Consider the following 27,929-nt stretch of genomic DNA (forward strand, 5'->3'; position numbering starts at 1 on the left):
TTCCAGTCAAGAGCATGTACCTGGGTTGCAAGTTTGCCCCTGCATGCAGCAGGCAATCAATCGATGTGTCTCTCTCATATCGACGTTTCTCTCTCTTTCTCTTCTTCCCTCCTTCTACTCTTTCTAAAAATCAGTGGAAAAAATATCCTCGGGCGAGGATTAACAAAAAAAAGTAAGGCCTGAAATACAACTACGCACATTCAACTTAGCATAGCTGTGTCATAAATATGAATTTTTAGGTAGCTTGGCCTCTGGTTAACATGAGACAACAGTGCCACCTTTAGTTACATTTCTAGACCTACATTATAATAGAAATTGCTCACTGAGACAGCTCTCACTTAAGGAAATAGGAATTAGAGGATCTTGAGCTGGTAGTACTGTATCTAGTGGTATTATCTGCTTTTATGTTATTAGTGGTTTTGCAAAAACACATATAAACTTTGTCGCCATTCTCTATTCAAAGTCTTTGAAGAAACGTAATTTTTATATGTCTATTCCTGTTTCTATTTATCAGATGTAATTGTAGTTGGTAAATATATACTTTATCTAAATTAGTATACTAGTTCAGAAATTATATTAATGTTCAAATACCAACCAGTTCTTAGTTCCTGGACATGGAAATTTAAGCATTGAATTATAATAATACAATCAAAATTATATTTCTGTAATAAGTTTTATTATTCACTGGAGAATTCCGTCTACTGTATTCTGGATTTGTGTAAGATAATGTAGGGGGATAGCAGAAGGCATAATGCTAAAGACCTTTTCAAGCTCATTTTATTAATAAATGCTCCCTGAGCATGCCCTCTGCAAGAGGTATATTTGTTTATTCCAAGGGTCATTTCCTTTACAGCTCTTCTAATTACGTGAATATACAGGTCACATGCTTCATAATTTTTAATTCTTACTGATACATACTCCCAACACATGCGGATTCCCTATAAAGCTTTACATACAGAAGTTAAACTATCTGATAGTGATTGCATGCTATGAGTTCAGGTGAAACTAGGAATTTAAAATGCAGTAAATAATGATATTCTGGCCTTTGGCAAACTGTAATTTATGGGAGAAAAGATCACCACACTGCATGCCACTAAAATATGGAAATTATTTTAGTCTATATATTAACAATGTAAGAAAAGAGGGTGGTATACAACTGGTATGTTCCAAGCACTCTAGGAGGTGCTCACCTATGCAAACTTGAATATTAAAATATGGTCTTTGAATGGGATCTAGGACACCTACGTGTATGCCTCAGACACTAAGACCTATGGGTGGCAAGAAGAAAGCTCCAGGAATACCTAATGGGGCAGCTTGAGATTCCGTTTTATCTGCCATTTTTTAGCATCTTAAAAACCCAGGGTATATCATGTATGACCCTATTTTAAATGCTCTAAATTGATTATGTTAACCCCTGTGGGCATGGTGTTAGTTTTTCCTTCAAGCAGAGGAAACAAACTCTAAGAATGACATAAACCTGCCAAAGTTAACCTATGCATTGGCTGATCAAGGGTTCAACCTCCAAGTCATTTGACTATTTGCCTGCATCTGGGCATGTGGGCAGAAAAGCAAGTTGCCCCTTGCAAAAGCATGGTGCTTACAGTCAGTCCCTTCGCAGTCAGGCAGGAAGATTTGCCCCCAGTTGAAAGTTCCTAATAACTGGCACCAAGTAAATGATAAAATCCGGGCTATTTACAATTACTATTTTACTTTGCTCATGGGTGACTTACAAGACTTTTTGAAAGGAATGAACATGTCCTTTAAACTTGTATCTGAATGCTGATTCAACTCTTATGAATTGGGAGAATTACATAACCTCTCTGAAGTTGCTCTACTGGATGCTTTCAGAAATAAAAGAGAAAGAAACATAGTAGGGATTCAACAAAAATTATTTGCCCCCCTGCCACTTAGATATTTAGGTGTTAGAAAGAATCAATAAAACATAAGGCAAAAAAACCCTCATGTTAGGAAAAGGTAATTATAACTTCTAAATGGAAACCAGTGGTTTTCTAAATGTGGTCCTTGGACCAGCAGCCTCAGCACCACCTGGAAACTTGTTAGAATACAAATTTTGGGGCTCCATCTCAGACCTACCAAATCACAAATGTTAGGGTGGTGCTCAGAAATCTGTTTTTTTTTTATCCTCACCCGAGGACATTTTTCCATTTTTTGTTCAGGTAGAGTGGGAGGGAGAGAGAGGAACAGAGAGAGAGAGAGAAACATCGATGTGAAAGGACACATTGAGTGGCTGCCACCCACACAACCGACCAGGGCCGGGGACAAACTGCAACCGAGGTACATGCCCTTAGCGGGAACCGAACCCGGGTCTCTCAGGACCGCAGGCCGACGCTCTAACCGCTGAGCCAAACCGGCCAGGGCAGAAATCGTTTTTTTAACAAGCCTTCCTATAATTTTGATGCAGACTGACAGTTGAGAACAGAACGAGTCTTGTGAAGGGGCCTTCAGCCTCACTGGATTCCGAATCATCAGTATTCTTCCCTTTAGCCCATCCTTTTGCAATACTTGTTTCTAACAAGAGAGAGAATCGTACCCATTTCTTAAAGCAGTGTTTCTCAAAGTCTGGTCCACAGGCCACTTGAATCAGAAACACTTGAGGTAGTTTATAAAAGTTGCATATTCCTGGGCCCATATCAGACTAGAGGAGTTGGAATCTCGGGGGTTAGGGCTTCAATATTTACATTTTATAGCTTCCTAGGTGATTCTTTTGTTCACTGAAATTGTGATCACTGCAAGCTTAGCATTACGGGTAACTCAGTTATCTGGCAGCACAAGGTGAAAAGAATGAGTTCTTCTACCCCCGTTTTTATGAGATTCTTTTATCTGGCACTGGCCACAAGCGGAACTCTACGATATAGTTAACTCCCGACTTTGCTAGCACTGAAATTTCTGGGACCTGAATTTTACTTGGGCAAGAAGCTGAGGTGGTGGCTGTGGCCACTGAGACCAGAGGAAACCCAGCTATTCCATGTTGGGCTGAGGATGACACAGCTGGTGCCACACCATCTTTAGGTAACATGGACAATACGAGGAGACTGAAACACACAGGCTCCCATTTATGCCCGCACAGTGTTTCTTCAATCTCAAAGTTTGGGGTTGACAAAGGATGCCAAAATGCAAAGGAAAAAATGTGTCCTCTGAAACCTGTTATCTAATAAAACGCGATTTTACCTTGTGTCTTTCTATAAAAATCTTTGTACTTCCTCTCTTGATTTATCTTCAATGGCTTATCATCTCTACCTCTATGCCTCGTCCTCCTCTTATTATAATAACCTTATTTTATTTTGGTGGTTTGTTTGTTTATTTATTTATTTATTTTTGTTCTACTCATCACACTCAAGCTGAGCTGCTTAGCACGGCATCTCGCCTACCTCCACAGAGCTTTGTGTAATTGCATGCTTTTGCAACAAGGTCTCTCCAGGCAACTGTGAGAGACCTGGTCTATGTGAATTCTCCATTCAGTTAGGACTCTGCCCCAGACAGAAACGATGCAGGGATAACTCAGATGGTTCAAATGAGAACACAAATCCAGGAGAACAATGGAAATGGCAGCATAAGGACTCCAAAAACCAACTCCACCATGAAAACAAACAAACAAACAAAATTGGCAGAAATCATCAGAATTGACTTTTTCAGAGCTCTGGAAATTCACAAAAACTTTATTTAAAACAAAGAAATAAACAGCCAAATCTCTTTAAGAACAGTGAGTTTTATGACATTTTAATGTGCCCCAGTTCCATCCCTTAGTCTCCACTCAGCAGTAGCCTTGAAAACAAACAGCCTGTATTCCTGATGCGGGTTGGCAGCCACCAGAAAGAGTAGAATGGAACCGTCTCTTTCAAAGTCTCATTCCCAGAAAAGCAAAAACAGGAAAATTGTCACTAATAATCCTGTCTTATGAGAAATACTAAAGTCCTTCATGCTGAAATAAAAGAACACTAGGCAGTAACTTGTATCCACATGAAAAAATAAAATGCACCATAAGAAAATTTAAAAATATTTAGAGATGAATAAAAAATACCAAAATTTATGAAATGCAGCAATACCAATGCTGAGGGAAGTTTGTAGCTATAAATGCCTACATTTGAAAAGAACAATGATCTCAACTCAGTAACTTAAGCTTCCTTAAATAATTAGAAAACTAGACAAAATAAAACAAACTAAGCCCAAAGTAAGCAGAAGAAAGGTAATAATAAATATTAAAGCAGAGATGAATCAATTGAATATTGTTCTGGAGATACTAGTCAAGACAATAAGGCAAGAAAATGAACTGAAAATATCCACATTAGAAACTAATTACATAGTAAAGATGTTTACATAGCCTTATGAATATTCTAGGACCCACTGATTTATACACTTCAATGGTGAGTTTATAGTATGTGAATTATTTCTCAATTGTATAAAAGAGAGTCACAGATTTTTATAAAAGATCAATTTGTTTGTTTGCTTGTTTAAAAAAAGACAAAAGAAATGCAAATGCCTTAGACTAACCACTTTTTCTTGAGTTGCTTCCCTTGTTTCTACATGACATGATTTTATTGTTATATTATGACTCGCTGGTTTCCATTTTATGTCTCTCTAGCTCATGGTGAAAAACATGAGGAATTTATTTCCTTGGGAAGCCCGGATTCCCACGCTATTAGTGAGGGGCAAAAATCTTCAGGAACATCCAAAACAGTACGGAAAGGCAAAGAAAAGTCTTCTGAGAAAGAAAAGGCAGCCAGAGAAAAGCAAGCACCTCGCTTTGAGTCTCAGGTGGGTGTGGTGTTTTTTCTTACTGGAATCACTTCATAAATGTAGGTTCCTTGGGTCCCTGCGTGCCCATCTCTCCTGGGGACAAATTCGTGACAAAATTCACCTCGTCTCCAGTGGCCCTCTAGACAGCTTATAGGTAGATATTCCTTGGACACCTTTTGCAAGCAGCCTTCCCTAATTTAGTATCAAAAGGCATTCAATTAGCTTTTAATATGTAAGACACTGTTTGGAAGACTTCGGTTTCTGATATTAATATTATACAGGTCCTATTCTCAAAAAAAAAAAAAAAGTGCTGTCTAATGGAGGACACTGAAGGTAAAGAGTTTCAGTTAGAGATCGAATGTGCAGTGGTAGGAAGGATAGGTACCTATTCTAGCTTCTTCCTAGAGAAGCAGGGTCCTGAACCGCGTCAGTGAGTAAGGACACGCTGAGGCAAAGTCTAACACAATGTTTTTTTTTATTGTTAAGGTATGAGATATGAGGCTGGAGGACTAAGTAGATATCAGATGGAGGAGAGCCTTTAAGCCCCATTAGAAGCTGGAACTCTATCTATAACCCAGGGATCCTGAATCCCAATTCCTTCTGCGCCAGTTAGATCATTATAATGATGAGGGGTAAGAAGATGTGGGAGGCAAATTTGAGGAGTGCAAGCAGAGGCTTCAAGCTGTTCAAATTCAAACTATTTAAAAACGCTGACCTCTGTACAAAATACCTATGAGGAAGATTTCTTTCCATCATTTGTGATCATTGCTTAAGCTAAGCAGGGCTGGGAGGCCGGGGGTTTAAAAAGTGTATTGCCGTGGTCAGACTTACGTTGCATATCCCTGATGAGTTGTAAGGGTATGAATTTAAAGCAGAAAAGAATAGAGATGGGGAAGCCATTCAGGAGGTACTGCAGTAGTCCAGGTGAAAGAGTGCAAGGTGAACCAGGTGCAGATCAAAAGAAAGGAAGACAAGGACAAATATGGAGGCATCTAGGAAACAAACAAGATCCAAAGTGGATGAGAAGAAGCAAGAACAAATTAAGGCCATCTCCCCGGTTACCAGCTGGATTAACCCTGAGGCTGCCACTCCTCTGTGCTGGAAGCCCAGCTGATGCTGCCCCGCCCCCCGCCCACCCCGTCCACGTCAAGGCCAGGAAGAGGCAAGGCACTGATGCTGACATGTGGCAGCCGACATCCCACAGTGCCAAAGTCTTCTGGGGAAGCAGAGAAGCGAGTTTTTCTTGTGCTCACCTACACATTATTGGATGTAAGTCAGTCTACGAAAGGATGTCATACAAGCAAAACAAGATGTAAAAGGATGGAAAGTGAAGCCCACACTGGAAGAGGCACAGAAACTCTCCACGCAACGATGACACACACACTGGGATTTTGAAATTTAGTGCTTCTGCTTTCCCGGGATTTACAGAAGTGAGCATTCACCTCCTGTTTAAAAGTACTGTGACCTTTGTTTCAAAGGCTGTTTGTGGCAATCAGAGTGAAGTGACTACGTTTAGCTCAACTTAAGCCTAGTTCTCAAATATATATATTTTTAAATGGTATCAGATCATGGCTAGTTGAAACAGAGAGTTGTTAAACAAACCATCATATCTCTGAAACAATTAGTGTTAAATCAGAAGAAACAGGTTTTCCAGGAAAGAGAAGTCACACTATCGGTAAAGATGAAGCTATAGTAAACACACCCCTTTTTGTCACACAAACAGTTGGACTGCAAAATGGGGACAATCATTCTGCTCTTTACCAAATCATATTAATTCACACTTCAAATGTGGGGGGGGGAATGTCTCACGGAAAAGAACATTTCCAGAACCAATGAGAGATTGGCGGTAGAAACCGTGGAGCAGGGAAGTGCTCTTCCGCTGAGCTGAGCATCCCGACTGATGGGCAGCACACCTGTGGGCCTTCCCTGTGCCCGGAAGACAAGCCGCAGGGCCAGGGAGTCATCCCAGGCTCTTGCAGTTTCCATTAAACAAGGGGCACTGCGAACTTGCTCCTCCCACCAAAGGCACACAAGCGTCCGTGGGGGGTGAAGTTGGTGGACCTGACTCCACACTGAAGTATGACTCGGTCAGAAGAGTCTGGCAGAACAGCAAGTGGCCGTGAAGGCTGAGTCACCGTAAGCAAAGAGACACACAGAGGGGAAGAAGCTTTTTTCTCTTCAACCAGGAAAGATTTCCAGGGTGAGTACTGAGGATAGAACTTGGGCACTAGTTCAAGTATCAAGAACAAATGACCCAAAGCTCTGCATCAGTAGGGTTGAAAAACTGACTTTCCATCTTCTAGAATTTTCTGAGGGAAAAGGAGGGGCTGCCAAGCAAAGAATTATTCCATACTTACTATAATTGAGACAAATTAAGGATGGCACTCTTCAGACACAGTTAGAGACTGTTGGCCTTAATTGGCTGCATGAGTCTGGTGAAAGGGAGAGCAATTAATGGTGTAGGAACAAGGTGTGTGGTCGCTCTTCAGACTCAGCCAAAAGGAGTGGGACTCACTCAGAAGCCTGTTCATCGCTCTTTCATTGCATTTGTGGTACCAGCACAGGGCCCATACGAGCTCCCTGTTGGGACTGTTTCCTGTGCTCTTGGATAAATGTGAGGAATTCTATAGAAAAGTAGGATCAGATGAGTTTTCACAAAATGTCACAGTCGGAACAGTCAAAACGAGCTGGAGTCAGGCATTGTATGACAGTCAAACACAGTAATGATCAAAAGAGCAAGAAATCCCCCACATCTTCAAGTAGCTGCAGTAAGTACCATGAAAAACAGAGGGAATGCCACAGCTTTTGTGCTCAGGAACTATGATTGTTTTCCTGGCACTAACTCTTACCATGTGGGAGACTGTTGTTATAAGATGCAGCAGGCCATTAGCGTCTCATCTGCTGCTCCAGGCTACTTTGCAGAGTAGCCTGTTTGGGAAATGATCTTCCTCAAGATTAGCAGTGAATGACTTAAATGTCTTTGGCCAGGTATCCCATTACAGTGCATAGTATACCTGGGCATTGGACATTATAAGAATGAATTAAGAAACACCATGACATACACATGCCTGAAATCAAACTGTCTAATGTTATCAACAGTGCTACAGATACGGAAAGAGTCTCCTAACAACTATTTTAGATACATTCCTATAATATTGAAAACATACCTGTAGATGAAAGTCAAAATGAAAAGCTGGATCAGCTGCAGTTGAAAAGTTGAAGTGTATAGAAAGAAATGGGGGGGGGGGGGGGGCGGGGGGAGACTTGGATAAATATTAAGCCAAGAAATAACAATTCTTCAATGTATTAATGATTGAATAAAACTAAAAACTGACATATATGACAGCCTTCCATTATTTCCAAAGTCCTGGTCCATCAAACTTAATGAGGAGTTATGGGATTCAGCATGAGTTAACATTGAAATTCTCATGAATTCTGGGAATCTTGGACCATTTTGCACAGCACAAAGTATATGCTTGGCTACAACATTCATATGGAAATTAAGTTTTTATGACATTAAAAATTAACTTAGCTTCAGAAATCTTGATATTTTGCTAGTTGGTTTTAGTAGATAATTGGTATTATGTTGTTCAGTGTTTTAAAATGTATTAAGATATGTACCAAACAGTAAACTGAAAATTATCATATTATACTTTGTATTTTTGCTTTAGTCATTATAATCACGTTGAATTTATGTGATCATTGATTTTATTTCATATGGAAAAGCTAATTTCTTCTTAAATTTGCATTATGTTTTCACTATCTATGTTCTACAACCCAAATGCCTCCTTTTCCTGCAATATCATCTAAACGGATGTGGGGAAAAAAAAGGTTTGTCTATCACGGGATGATTTCATTTGAAACAGGAAAGAATCAGATACAATTTTCTATTCAAAATTTGCTAGTTTCAACATTGTTTGGTTCAAAAACATTAGTGATGTTCCAATCAACCACTTTTTTCCCCTTGAAACTTCAAGATAATGGTATATGTTAACTTTTCTATATGTTGCTCCAGTTTTTCATTCACTCTTATAAAATTAATCATTTGAATTCATTGAGAAAATATTCCTTTCATTAACAAAAAAAGGAACTATTGTAATTTAAAATAGATAAGCTTAACTGAATCCATACATTCTCATAAGGCTGGAGCCGCCCCTTAGTCCTTCATGGTGTTCTCTTACCTAAAACTCATTAAGAACCACATCAGATTCAAGCCTCTCTCCCAATCAGACCTCACTTATCTGGACACTTCCAAGTCCTATGTCATTGTGCTCCCAGACTAAGGCCCATGAAAATGACCTTGTGAAACATCAAAATGTTAACTTTCAAAATGAATATATATCAAGTAAAACTCTTCCTGCCCTCATTTTTCTGAAGAGATGTTATGAGCCTAACTATAATTTTGATTTTTGGGTTTCTTTGTGTTTTTTTTTTTTTTTGCAATTTAAAATAGATAAGCTTAACTTAATCCATATATTCTCATAAAGCTGGGGCCTTCCCTTAGTTTTTCATAGTGTTTTCTTCCCTGATCAAAACTTGATCCCTGAAAAGTTTTTAATAAACTAATTTATCAAAATGTTTTTAGGAAAATTTTGCATAAAGTGAAATGCAACTATCTTAAATATATAATTCAATGAGTTTTGAAAAGTGCATTCACCATGTAACCCACATCTCTATCGATATACAGATTATAGACAATTTTCATGTACTGAGAAATTACCTCCAACCTCTTTGCAGTGGATTTTGTCATCCTCATGCTTCATCCCCAGGCAGCAGCTTTGCCTGATCTATAATGTCACACAAGAAGTATTCTTTTAGCTTCAACTTTATCTCAGTATCATGTCTATCTATTAGATTCAGTTGCACTGTGGTGTACATCAGTAGTTTATTACTTTTTAATGTTAAGTAGTATTTGATAATACGGCATATTAAAATTTGTCTATTCACCAATCAATAGACATTTATATTGTTTCTTTTTAAAAAACAACTACTGTGAAAAAGGCCATAATGAATGTTCTTGCCCAGGGCTTTTGTGAATAAATGTGTTTATTTCTCTTTAGTACTACTTAATAGGGAAATTATGGATCATATGGTTACATCTGAACCCTTTTGAAAGGAGGAAAGTATCTGACCCAAAGGTTTTTATTTTGTTTTCTTAGATATCCACTGTGCAATCCCAACAAGGAGACCCAAATAAACCCTACTGGATTTTGAGGTTGGTCACTGAACACAATGACGCCGACTCCCTAGAAGTGAAGAAAGATACAGAACGAGCCGATGAGATCCGAGCCATGAAGCAAGCCTGGGAGACAGCAGAGCCAGGAAGAGCCATCAAGGTCACTTGAGTTTGGAAAGTCGTTCTTTTCCTTCTCATCCCCAGGCATGGTTGGAAGGAGGAGCCGTGTTGGTGAAACCACACAGTCTTTCCTTTAGGAACTGTATCTGGCACTTTCTTGGACATGGACTAGATGTTAAGACCACATTTGGACACGTTGTGAAATGTTTCCCTCCTGATACCATGATGACTTGCAAAAGCAAAGCACATAATAGTGCCATTTATTGACCCAAACTGTGGGTTACCTCATTCTTTTGCATAGCCTGGGCTTAACGCTGTCTACCCTTAATGCTCCCAGCTAAGACAGCCTGAAACTGCTTTATATGTGCTTTCGTGTACTTTGAACAGCCTTATGGATAAAAAAGCACATGCTGCCCTCTGTGATACAGTACATACAGGGCTGGGCACAGGTAGAGTTACAGTTGCAATATAAATAAATAATACAATAATTAATAAATAATAATACAAGAATAAACTCTGTTTCATGTACTCCAAACTGTAAAGCTCCTTTTGCCTACCCCTGTATATCTCATGTCTCCCTCCCCCTATATTTTATATAAGAATCATTGCTGCCCAGCCAGTGTGGCTCAGTGGTTCAGCATCAACCCGTGCACCAAGAGGTCACTGGTTCGATTCCTGGTTAGGGCACATGCCCAGGTTGTTGGGCGCAGTCCCCAGTGGGGGGCATGCAGCAGGCGGCCAATGTTCTCTCTCATAGATGTTTCTATCTCTCTCTCCCTCTCCCTTTCCCTCTCTCTCTCAAATCAATAAAGAAAAAAAAAAAAAAAGAAGGAATTATTGCCATAGTGAAACAGTATTATTTATTTGTGTTTCATGTCCTCAGGCAGGGTGACTGAGGTGGATGAAAACGCGATTTAAGGGCATCAATTTTGGGATGCCCTTCCTTAGTTCTCAAAATTGCTGTCCCAAACATGGATGGTTTAGAATTTGAGTTTATTTGATAATGAATACATGCTGGCCTGGTTCCAACTGCCTGATTCATTCACATTTTCCTGGGTTTTTTAATATTTTTGTTATTAGTACCATTCAGATGTTGTCCGTGCTGTTTGTTGACAATGTTTGTTCCGTAGGCCTCCCAGGCCCGTCTGCATTACCTCAGCCAGTTCCTTAAGAAAACCCCGGACGCCGAGAGCGTGCCTGTGCCCAGTTCAGAAAGCCAGTCAAGGGCAGCGGAGGAAGGTTGGTAAACCCACCCCAGCTGCCTCGGCGCACTTGCTCCTCCTACATGACAGTCAGCACGTCACGCTGGGTAAAGAGAAAACATTTCAGAATCTACTTTCTTAAGGGTTGTAAAAAGTCACATACAATCCTATAAAAAATAGATCTCCTTTTTTTTTTTTCCACCAAGTATACAGTTACTTTTTCCATCAAGTAGATACGATTTTCTCCATTTAATACGCAGTAAAACCAGGAATAAGATTGTGACCTGGCTAGAAGGTAGCAGTATGCAAACTTGAAGGCAATGTCCTACTATAAATCTGGCCCCTCCCTAATAACCATAAAAATGAATAATGGCGATAGGATCATGGTAATAAAGTTCACCACATTTATGGGGTGATTGCCTTGGACATGGGACTGTGAAATACTAATGATTTTATTTAATACTCATACAACTCATTAATATATAATATTATTTTCAACTTACAAATAAGGACAAAAGCCCAGAGTAATGTGCTCAGTAGTTGCTCAGTTCACCAGATAGCAGGGGCAGACCCAGCAGGCCGACAGAACTCCTCATCATCCCCGGGTCTGCTCACCAGTACTAGGCGCCTCGTTCCCATCCCAGAACACACTTCTCTACTTTTACAGCTTCAGGAAAATAATCCAATTATTGTTATGAAAATAATGTCTCTTAACTTCTCATAAACAATCTAAACAGTAAATATCACCCTAATCCTGTTATCCTGGGAGGTGCTCTGTTCAAAATGCTTCATGAATATTATCTCACTTTAACCTACCACAACTATGATACAGACATTCTATTCCCATTTTACAGCTAAAGAGACCAACGCTCAGAAGGTCATCTTATTCTTCCTAAGGCACACAGACCTAAAAAGTGACAACATTGGGATTTAAAATATTTCTAATTCCTAAAGTACTCACTCCTCAACTTGAGTTAAATAATATTAGAAATAAAAGGTGGATAGAATATAATTCTTGTTCTTTAAACTTTAGGTTTTATTATTATTATTTTAAAAATGTATTAAGTTAGCCCTGACCCAGGGACTTACTTGGTCGGAGCACCATCCCATACACCAAAAGGTTGTAAGTTTGATTCCCAGTCAGGGTACATACCTAGGTTGTGGGTTCAATCCTCTGTCAGGGGCTTATATCGGAGACAACTGATTGATGATGGATGTTTCTCCCTCACATTCATGTTTCTCTCCCTCTCTCCATCCCACACCTTCCTGTCTATCCTCATGAAAAAAAAATGTATTAAGTTATATGTAAAAGAAAAAGTATTGCACTGGATACTTGTTAAAAATGACAAGGAAAACTTTAAGACTATTGCAGTAGGAGTCAAGGCTGTTGTAATTGGGAGAGAGATTAAATTCAACTCTGAATACCACAGGGACAAGTGGGCATTTACAACCAATAGGCCGGAAGTGGAGAACAAATAACTCAGAGGAGCTTCCTTTGGTATCAAGGGTCAAGGAAGAGGAACTTGATTGAATATCAAGGATGGGAGAAAGAGAACTTGATTGGATACCTAGGGTGTGGGGAGTTCTCAGTAAACTGATTAGCAGGATTCTGTGCTACAAACTGGAATTCTTCCGAAACCAAGGACAAGACCTAGTAAGGAGCAGGGCTCAGGGGAATCATCCAAAGTTCATGCAATAAAGGTACAAATCTCAAATCCACAGCTTCATGAAGTTTCACATATGTAGAAAATTCAGGTCAAGGTATAAAACACCTAATGCATCCCTGAAGTCCTCCTCATTTCCTTCCTCAAAGTAACTACCAGTCTGACTCCTATCACCACGAATTAATTTTGCCTGTTCTTGAACTTTATATATTTGAACTCATACACTGTATGGCAAAGAAGATGATGTGAGTGGAAAATTTGAGGAGCACAAGCACAGGCTTAAAGATATTCAAATTCAAGTTATTTAAACACTGACCTTAAAACAAAATACCTATGAGGAAGATTTCTTCCCATCATTTGTGATCATTGCTTAAGCTAAGCAGGGCTGGGAGGTCAGGGGCTTAAAAAAGTGTATTGTCATGATCAAATTCACATTGCAGATCCCTGGTGACTTGTAAGGGTAAGATTTTAAAGGGGAAAAGAATAGAAATGGAGAAACTATTTAGGAAAGTACTGTAGCAGTCCAGATAAACTCACACAGTATATTTACCTGTTCTATTTCTTCTTGCCTCAAGGTTAGTAAGTTGTGTTTTACAAAACATGTGTTTATTTTATCTAAGTTAAACTTCCTAGAAAATGTTTTATTACAACTTTTTTCTTCCAATCAGTCTTGCTCTAGGGTTGCATCAATTTTAATAATATTTTTAAAGAACCAACATTGACTACCGAATGTCTCCCTCTTTGTTTTAACATTTCCCCATACTCTTAAGCACTAACCTATTTCATTCAAAGTAGAATATAACACCAAAGAAAACATGTGCAACTGGTCAGTAGAGGAAAATGTCCACATACTGTGGAGGTTGTGGGAGGTTTTCCTGTTGTTCCTAAGCATGGAGATCTGGAACAGTGGGAGGAGAATTACAGCTGTAAGAAAAATTCTTCCAGCTTTGCAGCTTTACAAGATTCCTTTCCAGCTGTGTTTTCAGACAGTTTTAAACAGGTGTTTGCACACAGGCCCCATGTGTTCGCAGCTCTCACGTGGGGCCGGCTGCATTGCCACCAGGGCCGCAGGGTCAGCAGCCCAGTGGTTCCGAAACCCCCTTTCCTTTTGTACCGTCTCACCTCCAAACAGCTTCAATTTTTATGTGACCTTTTTATACCCTGAGGCCACGTCCAGACCCACTGGCTGGCTGCCCGGGTCATCCACGCCATCCGCTGAGGGAGCAATGACTGTTTTTGCTAGTTCTCTGGTTAGACGTTGCAAAGCTCACAGGTGTTGGGCTGCAGCCCCGTGCTCTGTTACCTTTTGCATGTGATTTCCTAGAACGCAAGTTTTTCCAGTAATGCACATGCCATGTTGTAACAGAAACAGCTGCAAAAGAGCCAGAAAAAAAGAGTTCTGGGAATGTGGAGATCAAAGAGGAAACACCGTCGGGGACTATGCTGTGGACGAAGTGGCACACGACCAAGACCTTAAAGGATCTGACCAAATCGGTAAGCAGTGAGAGCAGAGGGAAGGAGGACCATGAACAGACCTATCGGAAGGAAAATATCAGTGAGTATCGCTCTCGTGGGTAAGATAAATACATACTCTGAAATATACTAACTTTTAAAAAAATGGGACATCGAGGGTTATACCATAGAAAAATTTGTCTCCTGGATTCATCAGTCTTCATTTGGCTTATCAGAGTGATGGTCTTCTCAAGAATCTGATTATTAAACACACCCTAAAGATAAAAGGGGACAAGTTTTTGTTTTGTAAGTAGAAGGTATCATTTGTGTAATTATACTAAAAGTAAAATTGCAATGATCACATATACATCGTCACTAAACACAGATTCTTTTTGTTTTATCTATAGTGAGCTACATGCTAGATTTTCTTCTTTACCTTTTGTAACAAATTTTAAATATTTTGTTTCCGAAAGGTTGGGAGAGAGCCGTTTTCAGTGGCATACAGTCCATGCTGACCTAGTGCGTTTTCGTGCAGTACAGACTTGCATTTATTCACTAAACCGAACCTAAGCCCTTCGTGGAAGGTGTTACAGAGAAATGTCTGCACAGTCCTGGCTTCCAGGGGGAGGACTTTTCCGAAGCAACTGTTAGATTTTCTGCCACTAACAGAGCTTGGTATGTCATCTGATTGGCACCTTAGGAAAGAATAAATAGGCCTGCCCGTGGGGAGCCCAAGTTCACTGCCCCTTCCTGAGTTGGAAGCACTACTTGCGAGTGGGGTGCTGACCGGCCAGCCAGTTCCAGGGTCCTGTGATCATGCCCATCGGGCTACATCCTCCCATTACACCTACGTCAGTAGTAAACTCTCACTCTCGTTCTCTGCTTGTTCAGAACCCAGGCAGGAGAGACGAATGTTTTGGAAGGAAGCAGCCTCAGAAATGCCAACAACGGTTCTCTTTTCAAAATGGCTAAACCAGTATGAGAATTTTAAAATTAAAAACAGTTTCTGACTAAGACATGTCCTTGGGTGATTTCCACTGTGGAGAGGAAAATTCAAAGGGCTCTTTTACTATACTAAAAAGAGATACTGATATTTTTTGAACCAGTATTATGAAAGTAAGCACTCATTCAATAGGTAATACACATGGTAGTAGCAGTAAAACATCATTTCACATTCATGCTCAGTTGACAGAGTGCTTTTGCATTTGTCTCGGTTGAGCCTCTGTGGACTAGAAAGGGTGCATGTGGTATCTCTGCCTCGGAAACTCGGGACCTGATAAATGATGACTCACCAAGGAGAGGAAGCTGATGGAGTTTGGGCTGAATCAGCACTCAAACCCTCATGCTTTTTATTCTACATACTGTGATCTCTAATCAAATATAAACTTTCCCCCACATTTAAAGATCTGTAAAATAAAAATTAAATTAAATTCTGGTACCAAATTGTTGACTTACACGCTAACAAGGCACTGTTTCAGTTGAGAAAACGCGATGCAACCACAGCAGCCTAGGACTGTGACCCCTCAGTCAGGGTGTGAGTTTATTTCTGTCCCAGACTAGGCTCTCCTGCTTCTCATTCCCTCACACTCTTGGCAACTAGTCTTCAGACCTTTGCCTTCAAGTTTGCATACTGGTAAAGGAGAGTGCTTTGGGGTGGGGTGGAGGGGTCAGCAAACAGGGAGAAAGGTAAGAGAAAGCAGGAAGGGAGGACCAAAGCAGCCTGTCCTCAAGCAAAACTTTTTCAAAAACATTCTTAAATATGTGGTATTATAATTTTAATTTAATATAAAATGATACGTTTATTTATACACCATCAAGAAAAAGTGGCTCCCCCTCCCTCCAATAAGAGGCATGTTGCTGTGTGGTCACCATACAGCCTAACCCTCTGCACATGGCCCTGTTCCTCGGGTTGCGGAAGGAACCAACCCTGCTTGAGACGTGGGTCCAATTGTCCGCTGTGGTCTGGAACCCGCCGCGTTACTCCCACCTCTGCTGTGGGTGCACCACAAATTGGCCCTCGTCCCTAGAAATGCATTGCCTGTAAGAGATCAGAGACCCCCTGGGACCTCACGGGGTGCGGCCTCTACCTCCCCATCAATATTTGTGACTCCTCCAAACTGACCTTATTCTTGCTACTTCCTATTTTCTTAAAGTACGTAACTTAGAACAACTTACTTCATAATACGAGAGGTCATGTAAACAATACCACTAGGAATTTCCCTCCCAAGCGTTCTGCTTCCACTCCGAGCCATCACCAAGGCCCAGACTCCAAGCATTGCTTTCAACTTCCCTTTTATTTCTGGGGGCCTCTGGAGAGTGCCTCTTCCAGAGGTTGGAGATGATCATTGTCTTTAGTCCAACATCTTTTCCCCAGGCTGTATAATCAGTCAAACTGTTCTTCAGCATGTCTTTTTTTTTTTTCTTTTTAATTTATTTTTGTTATTGGCAGCATTACAGATGTGTCCCATTCTCCAGCCAGCTCCTGCCCCACCCCTGGTGTTCACCACACTATTGCTTGTGTCCATGGGTTATGCATGTATTCATATGGTTCATTTGATTACATACAAGTGAGATCATGTCATGTTTATCTTTCTCTGACTGGCTTATTTCACTTAGCATAATAATGTACAGGTCCATCCATGCTGTCTCAAAGGGTAAGATATCCTTTTTTTCTTTTTTTATCCTCACCCAAGGACATTTTTGTTGCTATTTTGTTCAGATAGAGTGGGAAAGAGAGAGAGAGAGAGAAACATCGATATGAAAGGGACACATCAAGTAGCTGCCACCCACACGACCCAACCAGGGCCGTGTACAAACTGTAACCGAGGTACACGCCCCTAGAGGGAATCAAAGCCAGGTCTCTCTGGACCGCAGGCTGATGCTATAACCACTGAGCCAAACTGGCCAGGGCATATCTTTCGTTTTTATAGCTGCATAGTATTCCATTTTGTAAATGTACCCCATCTTTTTATACATCTGACAAGGGGTCAATTTCAAAAATATATAAAGAACTCATGCAACTCAACAACTGGGAAACAAACAATCCAATTAAAAATGGGCAAAGGACCTAAATAGAGACTTCTCCAAAGAGGACACATAGATGGCTAAGAGACATGAAAAATGCTCAATGTCACTAATCATCACAGAGATGCAAATTAAAACTACAATAGGGTATCACCTCAAACCTGCCAGAATGGCTAACATCAATAAATCAACAAACAACAAGCGCTTGGTGAGGGTGTGGAGAAAAAGGGGACTCTAGTACTGCTGGTGGGAATGCAGACTGGTTCAGCCACTATGGAAAACAATATGGAGTCTCTTCAAAAAATTAAAAATGGAACTGCTGTTTGACCCAGTGATCCCACTTCTGAGAATATATCCTAAGAAGCCCGAAACACCAATCAGAAAGAATATGTGTACCCCCATGTTCATAGCAGCACTATTTATAATTGCTAAGATCTGGAAACAGCCCAAGTGTCTATCAGTAGCTGAGTGGATAAAAAAGTTGAGGTACATTTACACAATGGAATACTATGCAGCTTTGCCACATCTTTTAAATAGTAATTCTCATGCTAACTGTGATGAAAGAAGTTCTCTCCCAGTCTGATGCAAACTGAAACTTTATAAAATACAAAATAATAATAATAATAATAACCCAGTGATGACCAATTGCTGTAAAAATAATATTAAGTGCATGCTGTCACTTTCAGAACTTATCCCATAGAGGACCAGTTTGCAGTTGGAGGATGGCATGCGCATGCGCGCGCGCACACACACACACACACACACACACACACACACACACCAAGCCACACTGTTTGGAGGCCCAAGACCGTAATACTACACTCAAACCCTGTTTGGATAAAACAGAGTTTTCTAGATGAACATGATTTCTCCACCCTTTTTCCACCCTCTGTGTTTAAATATATATTATTTGACTGGATGTAAAAAAAAAAAAAAAAAAAAAGAAGAAGAAGAAGAAGAAAGAAAAACACAAACATTGAATTAATTAGAAAAATATTTTCTTTCCAGCCAAAGTCTGCAGTTGGTATGTTATAGAAACAATTCAAGTAAAAATGCCAAAAATATACCCAGCATAGTAGATTATGTTCATGAGAAAAGCAAATGTACAATAGAAACTTAAGGTCCCATTGTAACCATGATGCAAAAAGAAAAGTTACTGGCTGCTGGTTTCTAAGAGTCATAGAATAAAATTTTTAATACTTCAGGGGTATTTTATTTAATGTTATAAAATGAAAAGTGTGATTGAATTCGTGTTTTGATAATGGAGCAGAGTTGGGATTTGTATTACTATGTTCTATTTTCTCATGTGTATCATGACTTCATGTATTTTTTTAAAAGAAAAATTAATTTGCATGTTATTTTTTGTATTTTTAAAGGTTTATGTTAAATTATATTTTTGAATAATCACTTAACATGATGTTAAAAATTAGGCACTTTGCAATATTTTTGGAGACTATTATAACTACATGTTAAAAATCAAGGTTAGTCAGTGTGTGTGGGGGGGGGTGAGACTTCTTAAATGATGGAGTGAAGACTTGACATACCCTCTCCCCAAAAAGCAGTGATAAGAAGAAGAAAAAAGACTAAACTATTTGAAACACTGAAGGCATACAACTAAATGAAAAATATTTATTAAAAATAAAAACAGCCCTTGCCAATTTTGCTCAGTGGTTAAAGCCTGCAGATCAAAGGGTCACGAATTTGATTCCCAGTCAAGGGCATGTACATACCTAGGTTACAAGTTTGATCCCCTGCCCTGGTTAGGATCATGTGAGAGGCAATCAATCGATGTATTTCTTTCATCTATGTTTCTCTCTCTCTCTCTCCTCCTCCCTCCCTTCCCTTCCACTCTATCTAAAAGTGAATGGAAAAATATCCTCGGGAGAGGATTAACAACAAAAAAGAACAACTAATACATTTTCTTAATTGTATTAGTTTTCTCTTGCTGCTATAACAACCACAAACTTAGTAACTTAAAACAATACTAATTTCTTACAGTTCTGTGGGAAAGAAATTCTAAAATTTAGATGTTGGCAGGGCTGCCTGTCTCCTGGAGGCTCTAGGGGAGAATCTGTGTCTGTCTGGGTACTGTGATGCTGGTCAAGGCAGGCAACCAATCAGTCAACAGTTGAACAGGGAGATCTGGGTAACAAAATGACCATAGTGATTTCAACCTAGGGTCAAGCACAAAGCAGGATGTCTACTCTAACCACTTACATTCAGTACTTTAAAGGAGGTTCTAACCATTTCAATAAGGAAAAGAAATAAAACACACCCACGTTAGAAAGAAAGAAGTAAAACTGTATTCTCAGGTAAATTGATCCTGTATACTGAAAATCCTAAGGGATTGGGGAAAAAGAACCAAGAATATAGTATACAACTAATGAGTTTAGTGAGGTCACATGACACAAAATTAATACACAAAAATTTCTTTTATTTCTACATATTATCAATGAGCAATCACAAATAAAACTAAGACAGTTTCTTTCACACTAGCATCACTAATAAATACATGGAAATTACTTTAATAAAAATGAATTATATACTGAAATCTACAAAACATCACTGAAAAAAATTTTCCAAAGATCTAAATAGAGAGGTAGTGCATGCTTCAGACTTTCAGACTAGAAGACTCAATATAGTAATATTGTGTATTCAGATTCAATTCTCTACAAATTTATCTACAAATTTAGTGTAATCCCTATCAAAATCCTAGTAGAAGTTTTACACAATTTGATAAACTGATTTCTAATCCAAACTTATATGAAAATGTAAAAGGCCCAGAATGACCAAAATAATTTTGATAAATAACCAAGGGGGAGGATTTTACTTTGTGATTTCAGAATTTATTATGAAGCCAACAATAATCAAAACACTACAATCTGACAGTTTCTTGAAAAGTTAAACGTAAGTTTACCATTTCTACTTACATAAAATGTCCAAGAAAGGCACATCTATAAACAGAAAGTAGATACCCGGTTGCCTGGGGCAGGAAATGGGGAACAACGGTAAAAGGCAGAAGGGACTTCATTTGGGTAATAGAAATGGTTTGAAATCAGATTTCGGTGCTGGTTGCACAACTCTGTAATTTTATTAAAAAGTATTGAATTATATTTTTTAAATGGGAAATTTTTATGGTATGTAAATTATACTTCAGTAATTTTTTTAAATGAGACTAAATGGTCTAGAAAGATGGAATATTACTCAGCCATAAAAAAGAAAATCTTGCCCTTTGCAACAATATGGCTGGACCTAGAGGGTATTATGCTAAGTAAAGTAAGTCAGGCAGAGAAAGACAAATACCATATGATTTCACTCATATATGGAATCTAAAAAACAAAAACAAAAGAAATGAACAAATATAACAAAACAGATAGATAACAAAGAACAAACTGATGGTTGGCAGAGGCAAATGGCATGGGGAGGGGATGGGCAAAAAGGTGATTAGGATTAGAAGGTACAAACTTCCAGTTATAAAATAAGTTACAGAAGCATACAGTCAATCATATCATGACTATGTATGGTGTCAGATGGGTGACTTATTGTGCTGATAATTTTGTAAAGTATATAAATGTTAAATCACTATGTGGTACATCTGAAACTAGTAATATAATATTGTATGTCAACATAATTTTAAAATAATTAATAATTACATGTTTACCAAATGGCCTAGAAAGACTGAATGGTGCCCTGGCCGGTTTGACTCAGCGGTTAGAGCATCCACCTGCGGTCCGGAGAGACCCGGGTTCGGTTCCCGCTAAGGGCATGTACCTCGGTTGCAGTTTGTCCCCGGCCCTGGTTGGTCGTGCGGGTGGCAGCCACTCGATGTGTCCCTTTCACATCGATGTTTCCCTCTCTCTCTCTTCCTCTCTCTCCCTCCCACTCTATCTGTGCAAAAAATGGAAAAATGTCCTCGGGTGAGGATTAAAAAAAAGAAAGAAAAAAAAAAGAAAGACTGAATGGCTAGTATCTTAGATTCTAAAATCTTTTGTAAATCTGTCCTTGTGGTTTCATATGGGTCTGTGGAGTAAAAAACTCCTGCTAATTTGATATTCATTGTTTCTCTATTACATGTCGCCTACTCCATGGACTAAAAGCTTTTGATGGTAGAATACTGTATCTTAAATATTTTTATATTCCAACCCTATAGTGCTTAGTATAGTTCTCACATATAGACCAAGTTCTTTAAATATTGGGTTATTTAATTGTTTATAATGTAGCTTCATAACTTACACATGACCGCTCTTTGTTTCTGCCTTCATTTAACTATAATTAGAATACCATTTTGTTAGGTGTCTTACAGACTCTATTCATTTTGTCATCTCTTTCATTTAACTATAAGTATAGTAACACCAAAAGATAAATATAAAACATAAATATATTTTAAGTCATAATAAATACATTAAATAAGGCAAGTCCAAATCAATGGTTGTTTTCTTAACAGAAAATATTATCTTTCATTAAAATGAGATATAACAGTCATTTAGTTAGTTGCTGATTTTTTTGGAAGCTTAAGACTTTTTTTTTTCCTTTCTTTCTTCTTCTTCTTCTTTTTTTTTTTAACAGGGCCAAGTTCACGATCCCAAACAATTTTGGAAATGTCTCCACGACTTATTCGAAAAGCACTAGAAGGTGTAGATTTAACTCAATATGTACGGTAAGTTTTAGTAGACGTGATTAATGTAGACATCTGTGCTCATGGACTTTTGGATATGCTGCTAATGGGCATTTGTTAAACAAGTGAAATTTTAAATATGTTTTCAGTGTAGTTAAATATTTAGAAGTACATGATTTTACATCTCAGATTTAGCAAGTGTTAAGTCAATCATAAAAGTATTTCAGTGTTTTCTGTGAAGATTTATTGTGTAGCTTGATTAAGGTGAGTTGAATTACAGAAAATTCTCACTGTGCCTGCTGCCATTATTCAGGTAGATTCAGTTTTCTTAAGAACCAGACAATAGTATTAATAGGAAGCTAGCTACTCAAGCATCTGTATAACTCTGGAAACATTTTCAAAATCATTCAGCGTCTTAAATTTAAAAAGAAGACCTGCAAAACAAGCTCACAGCTCCAAACACCAGTTCCACGAACATCTTATCAAATGGTGCATCTAGTTATACCAATATTTTCTTTAAAACATTTTTCCAAAATATCAATGATTCAATGGATGAATCATAGCCCATATAAAAATAGTGGTTTATTCTTTCTATTCCTAATATTTGATTTTAATTTTATTCAGACTCTCATACTGTTGATATGATATTAAATTATTTGAGTTATAAAGTTCGTTCTGGAGTTCCCAAATGATTTGTCTCTTTTTTAAAATTCTAATTTAATTGGATTTAATTCTTTTCATCACTGTTTATTAAGTATCTCTTTTGATGTTTCCATCTCAAGGAAAACAAACACTGAGCCTCTGCTGCAAACGGCTGAACTGAATCAGCAGCAGGCAATGCAGAAGGCAGAGGAGATTCATCAGTTTCGACAGTATAGGGCCAGAATTCTTAGCATTCGAGACATTGACCAAGAAGAACGGGTTAAGTTACAGGATAAAGTCCTGGAGATGTATTCGGACATGCGGGTGAGTCTCAAAGTGCATACATGGATCACAGCCGACACATTCCTTTGCACTGTTCAAAAGATGTCAGATCACACAGTACCTGGGTAGAAAGACATCTTGAAAACATTTAGTTCCCAGCTTCTCAGAAAAGATGGCAAAATGATTATAGTACACACTAATTCCAGTCACTCCCCCAAATCCCTCAACAGTGCAGCATTGGGGATCAGTCCACAAAGTGGGAAGAAAGGGAGAGAAGACAACAGAATGTTTGTGAGGTTGGAAAACAGCTGGATGAAGGTGGCATTGACAGGCTTGAGGCAGCCCAAACCGGCTGGCCATAGGAAAGAAACATCAGCAGCGACATGTTCTCGTGCGATGGGAGGAGAACGCACCCGTCCTCAGGGATTACTGACATACATTAAATTCACTTTACATGGAACCCTTACGACGGCTCCGTCTCTATTTTTTTTGATCTATGTCACTACTGTCGTTCTGTACTTGTACGAATAGTTCAGAGAAGTCGATTTTGTTATGGTAGATACAGCATTTTTCTCTCATCAAACGTCCAGCTGTTTCGCCATCTCAACCAAAGTCATTCAAGTTGCAAAACTATGGAAAATTTCTTGAAGAATTTAGCGATAAAGACAAAACATTTCTAGAAACTTTTCTTCCAGCCAGCATCCATTCATTAGTCCTTACTCTCTCGTTATATCCTTTTGAAACAGTAAACAATCCACACACCGAACCATAATTGCGGCCCTACTATCTGAAACCCAAGGGGAAGTAGCAAGCCATGGCCTCCTAGCAACCTCCATCGACAGTAATCACTGCCTTCTTTGTAAGCATCTGTTGAGAAGTCATTTCATAATTTGTTTCTAGAATGTTGCCTGGAACTGACATTAAGTGTCCAAGTCTGTACTTTTGAAAATTCTTCTTCTTTTTAAAAAATATTTATTTTAAATAGTTTAATGTTTACCTGTTTCTAGTCTTCGGACACTTTTCACTTCCACAGTTGATTCACTGAACAAATATTTCCGGGCAGTTTTGTGCCGGGGACTCTCCTCAGCATGAGCAAAAGAGATAAATGCCTCCCTGCCCTGTGAGGTTTATATTCTAGTGAGGAAATAGATGCTTAAATATAAACACAATGCGTACGTTCATTGTGTAATAGGATAGAGAGGGATACGTGTTGAGAAAAACAGAGTAGATGGGATCGGAGCACAGTGACTCAGAAGAGACGGGATGTACTTGGTGCACGAGAGGAAGCACAGTGGGGCGCCTGTGCCGTAGGAGCAGTGACCGAGGTAAGTGACCGGAGAAGAGGTCAGAGAATAATGGGGTCATGGCACAGGGAAGGTCATCGTGTAGGACTGTAAAGGCCACCACGAAAACATTAGCCTTTATTATAAGGGAAACATGGAGCATGACAGGGTTCCAAACAGCAGAGGAGTGACATAATTTGACAAGTTTTAAAAGGATTGCTCTGGATATAGTGTGGAAAACAGATAAAAACAGAAGCCCGGGGTCATGGGTGAAAAAGATCTGCGAGGAGACTGTTTCACTGAGCACGTGAGAAACAACTGTGCTTCATGCTGAGGTGCTACGGTGCAGGTGGTGAGCAGCACTTGGATTCTGTATGCATTTTCAAAGCAGAATCAACGGGATTTCCTGATGGGTTGGAAGGGAAGGGAAGGATTTCAATTTGGGACATTTGTTTGATATACCATATTTATTATATCAAAACAGACATTTTTATTTATCAGACAGTCGTGTATAATTGAATTGAAGTTAGATGTGTGATTCTAGAATTTGGGAGGGAGATCTGGACTAAAGATTTAAAAAATAAAGGGCAGGGGTGGGGGGCATCGGTTTATAAATGGACTTTAAAGCCATAGGGTTAGATGATTTTCAGTGAATGAGACCTAAGATCTGAGGTGTGACCACTTTCACATTCATAGATGAAGGAGAAAAAGAGAAATCAGCAAAAGTGGCTGACAAGGAACAGGTAGTGAAGTGAAAGGAAAGTAAAGAGAGTATGATGTCCAAGAAACCAAGTGAAGGCAGCTGATTCAGGAGGAAAGAGTACAGTTAAGTCAAAATAGGAGCCAGAAATGATCTCGGATTTAGCTACATATAGGCCACTGGTGTCTTTGATGAATGTAAGAATGAAAGCCAAACTGACGATATCGAAGATAACCAATGGTGTCGGTGATATTATCTGGAAACGCAACTCAGATATATTTTGTCAGAACTAGAACATGTGTGAAAACTGGTGATGAGACACATGGCATGTACATTTGATACATTTTATATCTGAACTCATAGAAAGCAGGGAGTTGCTCTGCCACATTCCTGCCTGTTTCATTCTTAACCTTTGTCTTTATTTTCCTCCTGTTGACGTTTTTATTTGTTATTCTGTTAAAATCTCATGTACCCTTTGTTGCTGCCTCATGTTGTATGTCTTGATACACATTTGAGACCCCGACTTCAGTAATCTCCCCCCACCCCGCATGGATCTGCTGGCAAGAGGAAAGGATACAGTTCTTGCAGTTGTTTGTTTCCTTCTTTTCTCTGGGACGTGAGACTTTATCGGTGGCCCTTACTTGCTGAGTTTGTGTTTCGAAACAGGACTCCTTGGATGACGCGCGCCAGAAGATCTTCGCTGTCCGGGAGGAGTACAGGAACAAGCTGCTGGACGCCGAGCGCCTGCGGCTGGAGGCCCTGGCTGCCGAGGAGGCCGCGCGGGCCGAGCTGGAGAAGAGCTCCGCCTCCGACAAAGAGAAGAAGAAGAAAGGAAAGAAAAAGTGACCAGGGGATGCCCAATACCACCCTCCCTCTGAAGAAGGAAGACCCATGTTCCATTATCTCTGGCTTGGCCTGTTGATGAGAAAAATAGGAAGTTAAAAAAATAGTTGTCCTACCTTAGCCATAGTTTCTGTATTTTAATGTTCGTTCGTTAGTTTTCTGCAGAAAGCTTTCTTGGTAGTCATTTGAGTTTAAATTTTTCCAGTCTTAATAAAAATGCCTCAAATACACAGAATGTCGTAAAACGTGTCTCGCTCTGAACTGCTCCATTTTTAGTGAATACTGAAACAGGATCATAAATGAGCCAACAGAATTGCCTTTGAAAAATTCAACAATGAGAGAAATAGCTATTGTTCTTAGGGAAAATGTTGTCTCTAACTTTAAAGACTTCAAAATATTAAAAAATATGTTTCAGACTTGTGTTTTTCTTAAAAAGCTGAATGTCAATAAACCTCCCTCATTGGGCAAGAACTATTGTGGGTTAAGCCCACCAAAAGGGTTAGAACTCTGCATCGTATCAGTGAGTCACGATAACCCAGGCACAGCGCACGCGATCACACACACACATCGTCACGTGTACCCGAATCGTATCTTTTGTAAGACAGAGAACATGTCCTTGTATGCTGGTTTTAGAAAAATACGAGTGGATAACTGAGGCACATAGAAGGAAACTGAGTTTCCCAAAAAGCACACCCAATTCACGACTTTCTCAGATGAAACTTCCCATAGTACTTTTTAACCAGTCAAAGCTATTTCACTGTGGTAGGTGATTTTTACTTTTTACATTTATGTACATTGTTATTGTTTTAAAGTTAATTTCTCATACATATGTATATGTGATTTTACTTAATAAAATATGCAAACACATGCACGTGTTGCTCTATTACTTTGTCAACACTTTCCTTCACAACCCTATGATCTCCCAGCCCCTCTATAATACCTGGTAACCTAATAAGCATGTTTCCAATTTTTCACATACCTCATATAATAATATATCAGTGTTTTATATAATATTACAGCTTGTTTTACAAAAAGTCATTTCATTATTTATGCTTCATTTTTCTCACCAAAAAATACAAAATCTGAGTCAAAAGCAGTTTACTTTTTTACTTGCTGTGTAAAATTTCATAGTATTAATATATCACAATTTATTCAACTAGTTCTTTTTTTATAGTCTTTGCAAAAATATTAGTTTATTAGTATTAATGACATTAACAAAATACGCTTCATAAATCACATTTTTATTTTGCTACTTAATTTCATTCAGGCTGTGAGTTTTTAAAGAAAACAACCTGCTCTAGAAGGTCATTCTAAATTAGTTATATTTGGCTTGACCCAATATTTATTTTAACACTAGGCCATTTGGCATTCAGCCAAAATGAATATTTGCTACACTTCCAACATGAATTTTAGGCACTGAATCAAGGAAGCTCCCAAAATCGTGGGTCGGACACTGTCCAGCGGGCTCCTGGTTAACTGGAGCATCTCAAAGCTGGTCCATTGATCTCCCTTCTTCCAAGTGTCAACTAGTTCTTCATTGATGAATATTTACTTTGTAGATATTTGCCATATAGGCTATATACTTGAAAATGTGTGTGTGTGTGTGTGTGTATGTGTGTGTCAAGAGCTTAAAGTATTACACTGGTATATCTCTTCAAGTTAGATAGAATTCATCTGTAAATGTATCTTGCTGTTATAATGAAATGATATACAGATATCCTCAGTTTCTGAAAGTTCAAGTTGTTCCATTTTACTTTATATGAGAAAGAGAGGGAGAGAGAGAATAAAATATTGTTCAGCCATAAAAAAAAAGAAGAAAATCTTGTCATTTGTAAAACGTGAATCTGGAAGATATTATGTCAGACATAGTAAGACAAATACTGCATGATCTTCCTTACATGGAGAATCTAAACCAGTCAAATGCAGACTAATTTACAGGTGGTTTGTAACTGTGACTCACATATTTAGAATGGGGTTGCCATTAGTGATACATTTTCAAAATGTTAAACAACCCTTGGTAAATTTTTAAGATAACAATGTTTAGTCTGCCTTTATTGTACACAGTGGTTGCATTTCTGAAATATTCAGTGAACTTTGAAACTGCAAAAAACACTCTAGTTTTATGTTTCTGAAAGAGTTGGTCTCTTGGATCATTGGCTTGCTTTTAGACT

The 27,929-nt window shown here is 38.8% G+C and overlaps 1 protein-coding gene and 1 pseudogene across 1 annotated transcript in view; both read left to right on the forward strand.

The window, feature by feature from the left end:
• The window catches only part of ADGB (androglobin), a 142,756-nt gene extending 116,995 nt beyond the window's left edge, over window positions 1–25,761 (forward strand). Inside the window, exons 30-36 of the mRNA XM_036249050.1 lie at window positions 4,601–4,773; window positions 9,915–10,091; window positions 11,182–11,290; window positions 14,284–14,473; window positions 21,955–22,050; window positions 22,791–22,974; window positions 25,582–25,761. Coding sequence (XP_036104943.1) covers window positions 4,601–4,773; window positions 9,915–10,091; window positions 11,182–11,290; window positions 14,284–14,473; window positions 21,955–22,050; window positions 22,791–22,974; window positions 25,582–25,761 — 1,109 coding nt within the window. The remainder of the gene's footprint in view (window positions 1–4,600; window positions 4,774–9,914; window positions 10,092–11,181; window positions 11,291–14,283; window positions 14,474–21,954; window positions 22,051–22,790; window positions 22,975–25,581) is intronic.
• Window positions 5,073–8,165, forward strand: LOC118621266 (annotated as a pseudogene).
• Window positions 25,762–27,929: the final 2,168 nt, after the last annotated feature.

The sequence above is a fragment of the Molossus molossus genome, unplaced genomic scaffold (genome assembly GCF_014108415.1).
Source record: "Molossus molossus isolate mMolMol1 unplaced genomic scaffold, mMolMol1.p scaffold_m16_p_8, whole genome shotgun sequence".
Lineage (NCBI taxonomy): Eukaryota > Metazoa > Chordata > Mammalia > Chiroptera > Molossidae > Molossus > Molossus molossus.